Below are 14815 nucleotides of genomic sequence, written 5' to 3'. Positions count from 1 at the left end.
CTCTGTGACAGAATCTGTCTCTCTGGCGTGTTCTGATGTGCCCCCCTCACTGTAAAGCCTTATTCTAGGACATGCCATTGCAATGCATCATCTTTTTCTTTTTCATTTAGTCTCTCTTTTTAAAAAAATTGACGCTGTTGGAAGGACCACAGAGGTGAAAAGAGCAATACCTTCCTTCACCTTACGTACAATCTACGTAATCTTTATTTTCTTTCTTATTTAATCTTTTATTTATCTTATGTATCTTTTATTTCTCTTCTTAACTTTATTTAGACAAAACTTATTTTATTTATTTATTTTAAAATAAATTTATATTTATTTATTTATTTTTGGCTGCATTGGGTCTGCGTTGCTGTGCACAGGCTTTCTCTAGTTGCAGCGAGCAGGGGCTACTGTTCGTTGTGGTGCGTAGGCTTCTCATTGCAGTGGCTTCTTTTGCTGTGGAGCATGGGCTCTAGGCAATCGGGCTTCAGTAGTTGTAGCACATGGGCTCACTAGTTGTGGCTCATGGGATCTAGAGCACAGGCTCAGTAGTTGTGGCGCACAGGCTTAGTTGCTCTGCAGCATGTGGTATCTTCCTGGACCAGGGCTCGAACCCGTGTCTCCTGCATTGGCAGGCGGATTCTTAACCACTGCGCCACCAGGGAAGTCCCTAGACAAATCTTTTAATGTAGATATTACCACATGATTTTTTTCTTTCTCTCCATTTTTTTTGTTTGTTTTCTTGTGTGTTTGGAAGAGGGGAGGAGATGAATACCTCCAACTCAAGAAAACTAAAATCCTTAAAATGTATCTGGCTTATTTAACACCATACTTTTGTCATCTGAAGCAGTTCTCCCCACACCCCACAATTTCTTTGCCGCCAAAGCAAAGAAAGTAACCTGCTCCCTTTACTTAAACCTGGTGGAGGAAGGAGACAGTAGCAAATTGGCAAAATATAATATTTATTTGTACTTTAACTTTTTTAGAACATAACACCCAACTTTACCAGTGGAGAACTATATTCTGTCTGAGTTTAATCTTCCCTTGAACTGCTACTTGGAATTTCTTCAACATAGCTTTGCTGGGTAATGAGTAAAAGAAGAGGTCTGCAAGACCAACATCTCCACTTATCAACTGCCTCAGTCCCCAGATTCCAGAGCTACAACCTCAACCTCATCCTCACCCTCACTGTCATATCATCTCTGTTCAGATACAGATTGGGCTCCTCCCTCCCTTTTAATGCTGGGATATAGGTGGGTAGCAGCAGAAAAGACTTTTATGGCAATATTTAGTAAACATTTTGGTTTTGCTTTTATTAAGGTCAATAGATTTAAATTTTTTATAATTATGATTTTGTATTTATAAATTTTATTTGTATTAGCCATGCTTTTTTCTACATTAAGTATAATTTTTGCGATAGAGACCATATTCACTTCAGTACTGATGCTCTTTTAGAGCCCACTTAGACATTTCATCAGACTTATTGAGCAAACCAGCCACAAAATAAAATCTGCACTTAACTATGCATGTAGAAAAAATATCTGCTTCCCAGCCTTTTCTGGTTTGCAATTACAGCAACATTAAAATATCACACATCAAATACATTTTTTGTTCTTCCTTTGGATCTCCAAAAAAAAAACCAAACCATACTTCATGATTTGTGGTTACCGTTGTTTAATCTTCCTTGAGTTTCATATTCCCTCATCTGTACAGTGGGAATATCATTAAGTTTTGAAATGATTAAATGCAAAAAGAGATGAAAAGTGCCCAGCATGTGCAAATAGCAGGCCCTCAATTTAAATGACAGAAGATAGACAAGAAAGAAAGGAAGAAAGGAAGGAAGGAAGGAAGGAAGAAAGAAAGAAAGAAACTTTCTGACATGTGGAGTTCTGGAGTTTCTGGTCGTTTCTTCAGGTATGCCCATTTAACTTTTTACTTACAGTTTTAAGCTTATAACAGGAGCAAATAAGAGTACTTGTTTGTTAAACGTTTATACAAAGCTTAGTATCTTTTAACCTGAAGCTTTTTAAGTCTGTTACAAGGGAAATGTCAATCATGGAAAAAGTCAAGGCTCACACTATCGGTGATAAATAACCTTGCTGAAGTTTGGGCAAGGAACTTCTCTAACGCACATGCAAGTCTGTACTTGGAGATCATGTGAGCCTCTGCAAGAGAACGCAGGCACCTGATGCTCTGAGAGCAGCCAATCAAGAGAGTGCCTTGCCGCCACTCCCAGCTGCTCACTGCTTTTCCCCGGGATTGGAGCCAATCTGTCTGCTTTTCTACCACGCTGAGCTGCTATGAGTGAATTCTTCCTGGAAATCTCTGCAACTCTGATGGATATGCAGTGTAACAGTACAGACCACTCCAAAATCTGTTTCATATTAAAAAAAAAATTACTGTAACTCTTGACTGCTCTGATTTTGTATCTGTTAACCCGGAAAATCATTTTAAACATATATTATAAGCATCACACTTCCCTTTAGCAATTACGTAAAATCTTCTTGCAGTTCTCTGAAAGGCATAGCAGTGCAGATTGGTTTGGTTGTCTTAACAAAAGATATTTATGTGTGAAAATAGACTGCTTGTGTATTCTATATAAGGTAGTAGACATTTTTGCACTTTTGTTTATATGTTATTTATACCTTGAGCACAGGCAATGCAAATGTACTCATCTTGTGTCATGTTTTAAAATTAGAATTTACTATAGAATTTTTGGAGGACTGCCACATCATAATTATTCATGTGCTGCTTGGTCTGTTCTGCTACTTCTGAAGCTCTTCTGAGGGTTTAATTCTTGGAACATTTCAACATTCCTTTACATGTATTGTAGTATAGACTGCATGTGCACGATGTATTGTTTAATAATTGCAATACAAGACAAATTGTGCTGTGACATTTAACACAGTAGCTTAAAGATAGAACTCTATTCTGTAGAATAACAAACTGAATTATTTGGGCAATATCAGGTATTTTGTTTTTGAGAAAAACTGAAAATATGAGCCTAGTTTAAATTGTATGGCCTTTCATCTTTCTAACATACAAATGTAGATTGTGTGTGTGTCTGTGAGAGAGGAGAGGCAGAGAGAGAGGGAAGGAAGGAAGGATGAGTAGAAGGAAGCATTGAAGGTATTCAGAGAAATAATCCAATATAGACAGTGAATTGGAGGTTTTGGTTTATGAGCCCATTACTCAGATGTAAAGTGGAGAGTATAGAGTTAATTATCCCTCCTGGCTAATTCAAATTCTTTACATTTAAAAAGATATTTGAAAGTATTCTCAGCATTTTGGACAAAAAATGCAATATCCAAAGTGATTTTATTATTCTTATTATTTTACTTGCATACCTCAATACATCTTTTTAATAGCTTTATTAAGATATAATTTACATACCATAAAGTTTGCCCATTTAAAGTGTACAAGTTAATTTTTTTCATTTATCTACCCAGTTGTACAACCATCACCATAATGTAATTTTAGAACATTTTCATCACCATCCCCCCCAAAAAATCTCCATTTTCCTCCCTCCCTTATTCCCCAGCACTAGGCAACCACTAATCTACTTTAAGATTTGCCTACTTGTGGATATTTTAAATGAACGGAATCATAGGATGTGTGTCTTTTGTGACTGGCTTCTTTCACTTAGCATAACAATACAGTTTTAGACTATTTGGCCTCAATATTCTGCCTCTGAGGATAAAATGTAATCTTTGCATTCCTTGATGAGTTTGAGGACTGGGTATAATTTTCATGAGGCAAAAATTAGAAACTAGTTAGAGCAAGAGGACTTTCCACAACCACTTGCCATTTTGCCAATGTTAAAATACCAGATTGTGCAAGTTCAAGCTGCGGAACAACGTGTGTTCATGGGTCCTTACATTGACATTGTCCAGGAGAATTTGGGGGGGGGGGGAATAAACAAAAAACAAAACAAACAAACAAAAAACCACTGCAAGTTACAAACGGGATCCATCAAAAGAGGAGTGGGTTTCAGTATTGACCAAATGTAGTTTAACAACTTAACTTCCTTTCCTTGGAAAACTGGTGATTCCAGAGTATTTCACATAAACCTGTGTTTGGTGCTTGTGCCGGGGACCCAGAAGAGCCAGACGCCTTAGGAAAAGCAAATAGGCCTCATAGAGAAATTAAAATTTCCTTTCTGCCCTTTCCCCCTTTTCTTGCTGGCAGGGTTGATCCTCATTACAACTTGCTCAAATATTTGGAAGTGAATTTAGGACCCTCCCCCCAACTTATGATTTTATAGCCAATAGGTGATGAGGTTTATTTGCATATTTCCAATCACATAAGCAGCCGTGGAGTGGAAACAGTGTCAGACTCAATTTCTCCTCCTCCTCCTCCTCCTCCTCCAAGGAAACCTGCCACTTCTAGCTGCCCTGCCTCCTCTTTAAAGGGCGACTTGCCCTGCGCCAGACCGCTGCTCCAGCCTGCTCCCGCCTCAGGCTCAGCCGGTCCATCCGTCTGTCCCTGCTCCAGCCGGGTGCCCTGTAACTCGCACAGAGGGACGCGCCCCGAGATGGAGAGCAAAGCCCTGCTTCTGGTGGCTCTGAGCGTGTGGCTTCAGAGTCTGACCGTCTCCCGCGGAGGGGTGGCCACCGCCGACAGTAAGTTTTGCGCGCAGACTCCCCTCCACTTGCGGAATCTGCTCAGCGGCCACTTGCGCACGTTGTGAAGATGGGAAGGAGGAAGTAGGAAGCGGTTGCGATGTGTGCCGGGGACTCTCCTAGCCCGAGCGCTTGCCCCAAAAAGGGTCGCCGGGGTGGGATCTGGAAGGGCCACGGAGGGAATTTTTCCTCCGGTCTCTCTGGGGCAGCTCCCACTTCTCCTTTCTCTCTTTCCCGCGTTCCCGCGCTGTCCCCTCCACTCTGGCTGAGGCTGAGTTCCCGACCGCCTGGGCTCAGCAGGGAAGGGAGCGGGGGGGAGCGTGTGAGGGGCGGGACCAGGGGGGCAGGAGGAAGGGCTCAGATGGCGGTGACCCGCAGCAACCTTTTCGCTCGGCGGGGCCCTGGAATGAAAGGCAAGGGAGCCAGGGTGACCCTGGCTTGGCCTTGGCCGCGGCTCAGTCCCCGTCATTGAGAGCGCGGTTAGAAAGTGGCCCCTTCTGGAGAAGCTGGCCCGTGGCCGGGGGTGGGGCGGGGGGGTTGACCGTCACTTAGGAGTACAGGACATTCTTGCTCTGCACGTGGAGGTGGGAGAAGAGAACGCGGGACGCGGAGTCCCGGGGACGCAGCGTCCTGCAAGGGTTGGGGCTCCGGGGAAGCTGTTTAGCTTCGACTCTTGTACGCTCGGCTTTTTTTAGCGGCCAGCAAACCTAGCGAAGAGTTGACCCTCCTGAAAAACGTGGCAGACCGACCAGCAGTCTGTGGCTGCTGACTTGGGGGTTGCCAGGTTTGCACTTGGCTACCCTTACTGTCCTGCGAGCTGAGCTCGGCTCCGGGCGCCCTGCCCCGCGGTGCGGTGGCGAGCACTTGGGGTTTCTTGGGCGCCGCCGGGAGGCCACTGGCTGAACCCCAGTTACCTCTCTCACCAGGGTTGAGGCATCGAGGCCGGATGTGCATTTCTTTATTGCGGGGAAGATGAGTTCCCAGCCCGAGACCTGCCACAGTAGAGGCAGCCTGTGTAACTTGAACCTTGGTTCAGTTAACACACAGCAGCAACTGAAAAGGCAACTGAAGCAAGTCATGAAAGGAGGCAACATTTTCTTTTCTCTTCCTTGGTGGACTTGCAGTTAGGGCGGTGTCCTTTGGTTGTGCTTTCAGGGGGTGCAGTCTGCAGTGGTTCAAGTAATAGTCTAGTTTGTCTCTGACTTTGGTTGCTGCTAAAGGCTTGTTTTATTTCAGCACTAAGTTGTGAAATAACATTTTTGATAGATTAAAAAAAGAAAGTAGATTCCATCAAAGCTGATAAGAAAAGTATCTTTAATGTCAGATCAGTTTGGGAACAATGGAGGTTCAATTAGAAAGTCTTAAACATGAAGTAGCATGTGCCGCTGGATAGTGTTTTACACGGTCCAAGAAAATGGTTGGAACAAACTCCAAATTCTTATTTCAGAAAGTACACCACACAGTAATGTTACTTAGACTAGAAAACACACACAAATAAGTGTCATCCACAAATTGAGTTTTTTCTAGACTCCCTGAGAGATTCAGGACCCTAAATTCCTGGGCTAGTCAGTGGTCATCTCTCTGGGTTTTGCTTCCTCAACTCTAAAATGAGGAGTTTGGACCAGACTCAAAATTCTCTTAGACCCCTCCAGATGTAGAGAGCAAACTTATGGATACCAAGGGGGGAAGGGGGGATGGGATGAATTGGGAGATTGGGATTGACATATATACACTACTATGTATAAAATAGATAACCGATGAGAACCTACTGTATAGCACAAGGAAGTCTGCTCAATGCTCTGTGGTGACCTAGATGGAAGAGAAATCTAAAAAAGGGGGATATATGTATATATATAACTGATTGTCTTTGCTGTACAGCAGAGACTAACACAACAGTGTAAAGCAATTATACGCAAAGAAAAAATTCTAAAAAAAGTTCTCTTAGACCCCTCTAATTCTTTACTCTTTGATGTAAATGGATACAAGTGATTAATGAATTAAATTGGATTTTAATCAACACATGCTTTTCATGGCTGTAAATGCTTTGTAAGGGAGGAATCATTTTGAAGTGGACTTGAAATTAATCCTTCTCATCCTTCCCTCCCACTCTCACTCTACTGCCCCACTCCCCCCCCCCTTTATATTGTGCCTCTCCCAACACAGCAAATTTCTGCCCCCTTTATCCTCCAAATGAATTTAGTTAGGAATGTAAGAAATTCAGAGTAGAAAGGTACCAGTGTGAGGGAATGGCAAGCAGCACCCTCTCTGGGCTCTGACTTTACTTATTCATTCTCGATTTCTAGGAAAAATATGAGGATACAGGCACTGCCCTCAGCTCTTTGCTCTTGGAGGCACCACAGTCTCTGCGTGGCCCCATTAGGAAATTGAAGAGCTCAGTAGCTGCAGCTCTATTTGACTGGCCATAGTGAATTTCTAGGCTAACATCTGAGTTAAACATGTTGGGTGATGACAGCAAAGTAGCAGGTACCACCTGCAAAGGGAGCAGAGCTCAGCAAGAGAGTGATTGATTAATAGCTGTGTGGAAAGGTGGGAGTCAGGCACTGGGGAAGACTGACAATGGGAAATTTTCACTTTCTTTCAGGCAGTGTATTTTTAGCTCAGTCCTCCTTTTTTGCTTTATTCTGGGAAGAGAAATTGGGCTGCGCATTTTACGGCCACTATTTTAGCAAACACTTTTTCTATAAAAATGAAAAGTAAATCGGCTTGTTAGGTAAGTCAAGCATATTGTTTACATTGGAATATCTGGAAACCTCAATTAATTCAGTCAGATAACAGCACTGATTCCCCCCACCCACGCCCCGCCTATTGTTTTTTTTTTTCACTTGTTTTTTGGCATTCTACAGAAGCTGAGCCAATAACTGTGACCATCAGCCTCAGAGAGGAGGTGAATTACTGATGAAGTTCTTTAGGGGTGTGTGTTTGTGTGTGAGAGAGAGAGAGGAAAGAAAAAGAGAGAAAGGAAGTAGAAACTTCTAAGGGAATTGCATTATGATTGAGCTCTTGTATCTCATGTCTTCATATAAATGTTAATCTTATTTATCTGATAACTGTGAACTGCCTTTAGAGTCTCTTTCCTGGGATGCTCAGTGTTCCTCCTATAATGTACCCTCTATAAATGTGCCTTTAAAGTGCTTTGACTTCTCAGCCTAACTTCATTCCTGTGAGTTATTATCCATATTAAGATAACTCCTTGTCTTTGTTTATACACATAGATTTTTAGCTATCTATTTAGGAATTTAGGGATAAAGATTATATAGTCAAGAAATGCATTAACTTGTAACTTTCCTGGTGCCCCAAGTTCTCTCCCCTTAGTGTTTGATAAGAACAGGTCTGATGGTGTGATGTTACTGATATGATAAGCCAAATTCAGAATAGGGGCCCTTATAAAGGATTAAACCTTATGCACCTCCCCCCTGACACACACTGTTCTAAGGCGGCTTTAATTTCTAAGGGGATCTGGTGAAAGGTCCTTCTCCCCTTAAAGGGCTAAGGGCAGAGTCACTAATATCATTTCCATGTATGAAAAACAATAATTTTTTTAGCAACAGTTGAGTCAAATCAGTTCATCTGCCAGCCAGAAGCAATCCCAGTGTATATATTAGGTCAACTAAACATACTCATAATGACCCATAATGAATTGATGACTCGTAAATCAGGGTCCATCCTTCTCCCTAACTCTTCCTGGCCTAAGTTTGGAAAGCACACTCATTTTTAGAATGCCAAGACATCCTTGAGGGGTTGGAAACACCAGTAGTGTGGAAATACCTGTCAGGACGCCAAAGAGAGGGAAAGACTGACTAAACACCAGTAACATTTATGATTTCAGATAAAGAACAAACATAGAATTGAAAACATCACGTGGCATATAGAGTGGTATTATTTTCTTGTCAAAGGCTTCATTATGTTTTCTGTAACTTAAAATGAAAAAAAAAAATTCCATGAAAAGTGAAACAAAAGTTTCCAAATACAAATTTGCTTGAGAATGTATGAATTTCCTATCATTTTTCTTTACAAGCGATGTGCCCAACAGAAAAGGTTGGTTGTGGGAAACTGGAACTCTCAATGAGCCGTACAGATAAACTGATACAAGATCTATAGATTGAATAGACTTTTCTTTTTTATAGAAATATACAAATCCTGCCTTAATAATTTCAAAGAATATTCTTAGTCATTTCAAAACCACCAGCAACACGAGAGCCACCATGTTGCACAATTCTAGGAAAAAATAGAATAAAAGTGACTGGTATCCTCTGGAGTTATGCAAGGCAATAATCTTAAATATCAGTTTGGCAAATAGGTGGTGGGCAACATCTGTCTGCCGGATTGTTCAGAGTATTTCTGCTTTAAAAATCTTGCTAATCGAACATGTTAAAATAAGACTGTTATGAGAGGAAACATGAGTTATTTGATATAGAGCAAATATATAGAGGGTAAAGTTAATTTAGTTTTCAATTTTCTAAAGCACTTTCTAACAGTAAAAGAACTTCTTGGGCAGAATCTGAAAGTGGAATCAGATTAAAAATCTGTAATTTTTTTTGACCATCAGATAAATAATTAGGCCACCAGAGTGCTTTCTGGTTAGGAAGGAAAAGGAAGACCCACATCTTCAAATGAGTTGAGAGGCAGAGAATATTCTTGATTGATGAATGGATTTCAAGTGAAATTTTACTATATGGAAATGAAAAAAATGCCTTAAATATCAATAGTCTATCACAGTCTTTTATTTGAATAAATCTTCTTAGAATGTTTAGGTGCTAGGGGTATGTGTGTGTGTGTGTGTGTGTGTGTGTGTGTGAGAGAGAGAGAGAGAGAGAGGGATCAACTTGTTGCATGTAATGAATCACTTGCAAGCAACCACAATATTGTTTAAGGAATTTTGGGAAATAATTAAAAAGGAGAATGCTGGTCAGTCCCCAAAAAATTATATGATAACCTTGATTCAAATGCCTGTACTTTCACTGTACTATATCATTCTGATTTTAATTTTTGGTCTGAATTTTGCAATATTATTTGAAATTATGGATTTTCAACTTTTGTGAAAAGAAAGAAGGTTTAGATTAAGAAATTAGAAGTATTTCTAGCAACCTTATTTATCTTTTTTTTTAAAAGAGTAAATAGTTGTTGTTGTTTTGTTTTAATTTATTTTATTTTATGGCTGTGTTGGGTCTTCGTGTCTGTGCGAGGGCTTTCTCTAGTTGCGGCAAGTGGGGGCCACTCTTCATCGCGGTGCGCGGGCCTCTCACTGTCGCGGCCTCTCTTGTTGCAGGGCACAGGCTCCAGACGCGCAGGCTCAGTAGTTGTGGCTCACGGGCCCAGCCGCTCCGCGGCATGTGGGATCTTCCCAGACCAGGGCTCGAACCCGTGTCCCCTGCATTGGCAGGCAGATTCTCAACCACTATGCCGCCAGGGAAGCCCCAGTTATTTATCTTTTGAAAGTTTTAAATAGCCAAATCTAAAATCTGTAAGTTAGTACCTTCTTGTAGTGAATGGATAGGTTTTTTGACTTCTTTTTTACTTGACCAGAAATTAGATAACTTCCTAATATAACTTCCCTTTGGTGTGCTTGCTTTATAAAAGAGTTTGATTTTATTTGCAATACAATTTACTTAAAGTGTTCACTGTGATATTATATGTACTACCTACAAATACCCTGCGAAGATTTATCAACATTTAGAAGTATTGTCCAGAGAGTCAAAAAATAGGCCAAAGTTCTCTTTCTCTCCTGACTCACTTTGGGATTAACTATGAAGAACCACAGTGGATTCTTTCCAAAACCATCTTTGCTATAGTACTTTAAGCATGGACTTTGTGTGGAAGACTGTAAAGACAAAATTGAGAAAATAAATACTGGTGGGAAGAATTAACCATAACTCACACATAGCACAGATATTTCTGAACAACCCGCTAAAGGATTTTTAAAAACATTTTAAAGTGATGTATCTTGCCATGCTGGTGGGAATCATTCCATACAAAAACTTCCCCATGCTTCCAACTTTTCTTCTTGCTAAAATTTAAAACAATAATGCTAGTGAAAAGGAAACAACCTTCCTTCAAATAAGCCTTATTGTATCAGATTTTGCAGGAAGAGAATCTCTTGATGTAATCAGAGATTTAAAGAGGGTGAAATCATATATGAAGTAAGTGGAACTATATAACACAAGTGCCCTGAGCCAGTGTTCTCTAGAAGAACTACAACCAAGAGACCTGGGTTCTGGTCCCTACTCTCTCTTCCACTATTGGCAGCATAACCTCGGCTAACCCACTTAAATTCATATTTTGAGAGAAGATTAATTAAGGAATTCCCAAATAGCAGTTCTCTTACTTGAAACTGTATACACCACACACACACACACATGCCCCTTGACTGAAAAAGAGCTGAAGAAAAGGATAGAAGACACAGAAGAGGTCAATATTACTTAACTCAGTTATTTTAAGGCTGTCTCTGTCAACTTTGAGCACCACTGGAGGATACATTCAGTTTTTTGGTTTTTTTTTTAACTTTAGAAACAAAAATAACATTGGTGGTGTTTGCTTGTGAATCTAAAACATATCAGTCCAGCAAGTAAAACAAGCCTCTAATTAACCTCCTATCCAATTTTTCCTTTTCAGGAATTACAGGAGGAAAAGATTTTATAGACATCGAAAGTAAATTTGCTCTCAGGACCCCCGAAGACACCGCTGAGGACACTTGCCACCTCATTCCTGGAGTGACAGAATCTGTGGCTAACTGTCACTTTAACCACAGCAGCAAAACCTTTATGGTGCTCCACGGCTGGACGGTAAGAAAGGCTCCTTAGGAAGGAGCTGAGTGGCATGAACCAAGCATTCTGATTGGCTTGCCCCAGTTGTTGGGAGCCCAGTGATGGGAACCCAGTGATGGCTTTGCTTTAAACTTGAATAAAGACAATTCTGGCTCGGGGTGGGGATTGAGGAATCTAAAGCCAAAGGTTCATGGGTACTTCCTCTGGACAGTGCCAGCCTTCATTTTAGCACGGTACCTAACTGTGACCTCGAACCAGCCATTCTCCTGGGCCTTTGTTCAAGTACAGAGAAGAATATAGGTTACCATTTAGAGGAGACAATGGAAAACTGGCATGATCCTGATTCATCCAGCACATCGCCAAAGTCCTTTCCTAAGGAAGATAACCTGTAAGAGGGGGGAGAGGGCTGGAGTGGAGGGAGAAGGTGCTGTTTCTGGTTCTGCTGTGCCATTCTCCAGCTCTGTGATGTGGATCCAGATACGTCTCATCCCTGGGCCTCAGTTTACTGATCTGTAAAACAATGCGATTAGACTAGATGTCCCTCCACTTTCAACGTTCTCCAATTGTAAACTTTTGGGAGCTTTACTTGAGAGGAAAGAGGGCTAACCAGGGAACTGTCAGCGACATGATAAGAATATGAATAAATATGCTAATTAGTCACTTTATATGGCATAGTTCTTACTTAACTACTTTAGCTTGTTTTCAATATTTTCAATCCTTAGTGAGCAGATTTTACTGTTTATTAAAAAGGACTTATATAAAATTGATGGTTAAAGAGATATTATCTTTCCATTATGTCAGAGCTTGTGAGTAAGATAATAGACACTAAATTCTAATGAGATGAATTAGCTAATGATTGATACTTCCAGTCCTGATTTCTTTTCCTACATAACTTAAGTGCCTTTGTTATTGACGTTGTAGGACAATTGCTATAACTTTTATAGAGATGAAGGCAACTAGTAACAGAATTCACAGGGATGTTTATTTTAATAAAATACATCTATTTACTAGAGTTAACACAGTAAATTACATATCTTATGATAAAATTACATATTCAAATTCCTAACATAGATCTTTGTATATTTTAAGAGGTTTAAATAGGAAAACATAATCTTTGGTGATTTTAGAGACATTTTAGTTGTACGTAGTCTTGGCTGTTAATACTTTTCAAAAATGTTTAAGCTTAATAAACATTTATATGACAGAAATAAATTGAATATCTCAGGCATCTCAATCTTATCCCTGAGAGAATTTTATAATTTAAGAATTTTTGAAAAACATTTCCTTCTCACATTAAGATGACATGACTCACCTAGTATAAGTAGATAGCACCAATTTCTATCATTAGCCCTACTGCCCAATAAGCCCATTTATATTCTTCACATCATATGTCCTGACTTTTTTGAGTGCCTGGGCTCAGAGTCTGGGCCACTGGCTGTGAGACTGAGTTTCATCGTACAGAGCTGGTCGGTCTGTGCAATAACTCATCCAGCCGTGCTGGATAACCGATCTCTGCCATTTCAGTCAACTCCCTGGCTGGTTCAGTGGGACCACCTGGCGCAGGTGGCAAGGAGAGCTTCAAGTTCAGCTGTATGCCTGAGAATCAAAGCTTTTAAAAATTGGTACTGATTTAAGGAAGCACAGAAGAAAAAATTAGGAAATAATACCTTTTCAGAATTGAGGACGGTGGGTCCTTGTTTTGCACCCCTTTGTTGGGGTTACTTATAGCAGTGTCTTATGTTAAATTAAAAAAAGAAAGAATTAGATTGGTTGTTAGGCAGTTACTAAAAGTATCAGTCACTGTAGGAGTAAGTTGGGTTCCTTGCCCTTTGGCAGATTACCTAATTTAGAAACACTGAAAGCACAGAAAAACTTGAAATAGGTGCTGAGAGTAAATGAGATTTTCCTGCCTTATCTGAGGTAAGCAGCTCAGCGACTCAAGGGCGTAGGACTAGGGGAAGTGAGGAGGTTTGTTCTGCAGCTTTGACGAACCTGAAAGAATGCTTAGCATGCAGTGTGCACAGGACACATCCCAGAAGGCAGTCAGACGCAGCTGTCCTGGAGCTTGGCCACCTGCTTGTGTTTAAGTCCAGGGTTCTCATTGTGGTGTTGGAGATCCTCACCCCTGGCTGAAAGGAGTGATTAACATTGCATTCTGAAGAAATGACATCATCCTGTCTCAAAAGGCAGCTGCAAAGGGTGGCCAGCCTGCAACCTCTAAGAGAGGAGAAAGGGAGGCAGGACCAATTCCTTAGGGTTTTTTGCTGGGTGGGCATTCCAGCTGGTTCCTCCAAAGACCCAGGCTTGAAGCAGCCTCACTGAGACATGTTCAAAGAAGACTTAAACATGTTCCTAATGGGCTCACATCACCTATGTGCCTTTTCTTTTTTGTTTTCTCCTCATGCTGGAAATAGATTATAGAGCTGGCATTTTATCACTGCAAGTAGATTGGGAACCAAAATGGTCACAAGAAGAAATTTTGGAGGTGGAGAGTAACTTCCGGATCATCTGATTCTGACCCCTTTGTTTTATAGGTAGCCTAGTAAGGTTAATACAGCGCCTGTGTTCATAGAAGTAATCAGTGGAAGAGCTGGGATTGGAACCAAGATCTCCTGAGTCCCAAGCTTGCTTTTTCCTTGCACAGAGCACAACAATTTGGTGAAAAATCATGCAGTTAGTGTCAGGAGTGAAGAGAGAGCTCATGTTTTAATGTTTTAGCCTAGAAAATAGACTAAACAAAATGGAAGCATAGATTTAAAAGAACACACCATCTAAGATCAAAGTTTTAAATGAAGTCCCTTGGTTTGGGAATTCAAGAGCCTTATTTTTGTCCATTGGCATTACTCTAAGAAGAATATAGGTTTTACAAGCTTCCCCTTAAAAGCTGCCTTAAACATGGATTTCAGAATCTTTCTCTGTTGAGTACATAGTTGAGTAACCTTTACTATGGCTACAGTATGATCTGCTCTCAGGTAATATTAGGAGTGGATAGATTTGCGGATTTAAAGTAGATTGTTGCTGTGTACAGGCTCTTGGCAGGGTGGCATGGAATTTTATCATCTGCAGTTTTTTAATGTGTTTCGATTATTTTAAAGTAAGCATCTTTGCAAAGATGTCCAATGTCTCTTCTTTAATAGCATAAGTCTTTTGACTTTGAATTTGGGGGCCTTTATCAACAAGAAGCAAAGAATTACAGTTGGCAGTCTGCTTATCTCCAAAACAGGACCAATCTAATAATTTGGGAAATGCAATTATTAAGCCACATTAATTTGCACTGTGATAATCAAGACTTTGAGAGAATTGTGAAAAAGTCTGAACTGAAACTAATCATTTTCTTATGTATTAAGAGATTGCTAAACAAAGTTACCTTCTGTTGGAATAGATTAGCATGTTTAAAACTATTGTTTTCATTATCACATCAAATGTTGT

General features: G+C 40.5%; 1 protein-coding gene across 1 annotated transcript in view; it reads left to right on the top strand.

Moving 5' to 3' along the window:
* The first annotated feature begins 4309 nt into the window (after nucleotides 1–4309).
* Nucleotides 4310–14815, top strand: part of LPL (lipoprotein lipase) — a 29966-nt gene continuing 19460 nt past the window's right edge. Inside the window, exons 1-2 of the mRNA XM_036855941.1 lie at nucleotides 4310–4604; nucleotides 11235–11404. Of these exons, the coding sequence (XP_036711836.1) occupies nucleotides 4517–4604; nucleotides 11235–11404 (258 nt within the window). The 5' untranslated portion in view covers nucleotides 4310–4516. The remainder of the gene's footprint in view (nucleotides 4605–11234; nucleotides 11405–14815) is intronic.

Source organism: Balaenoptera musculus, chromosome 6, assembly GCF_009873245.2.
Source record: "Balaenoptera musculus isolate JJ_BM4_2016_0621 chromosome 6, mBalMus1.pri.v3, whole genome shotgun sequence".
Classification (NCBI taxonomy): Eukaryota; Metazoa; Chordata; class Mammalia; order Artiodactyla; family Balaenopteridae; genus Balaenoptera; species Balaenoptera musculus.
The sequence above is the reverse complement of the archived record's forward strand: the minus strand, read 5'-3'. Positions and strand labels throughout refer to the sequence as shown.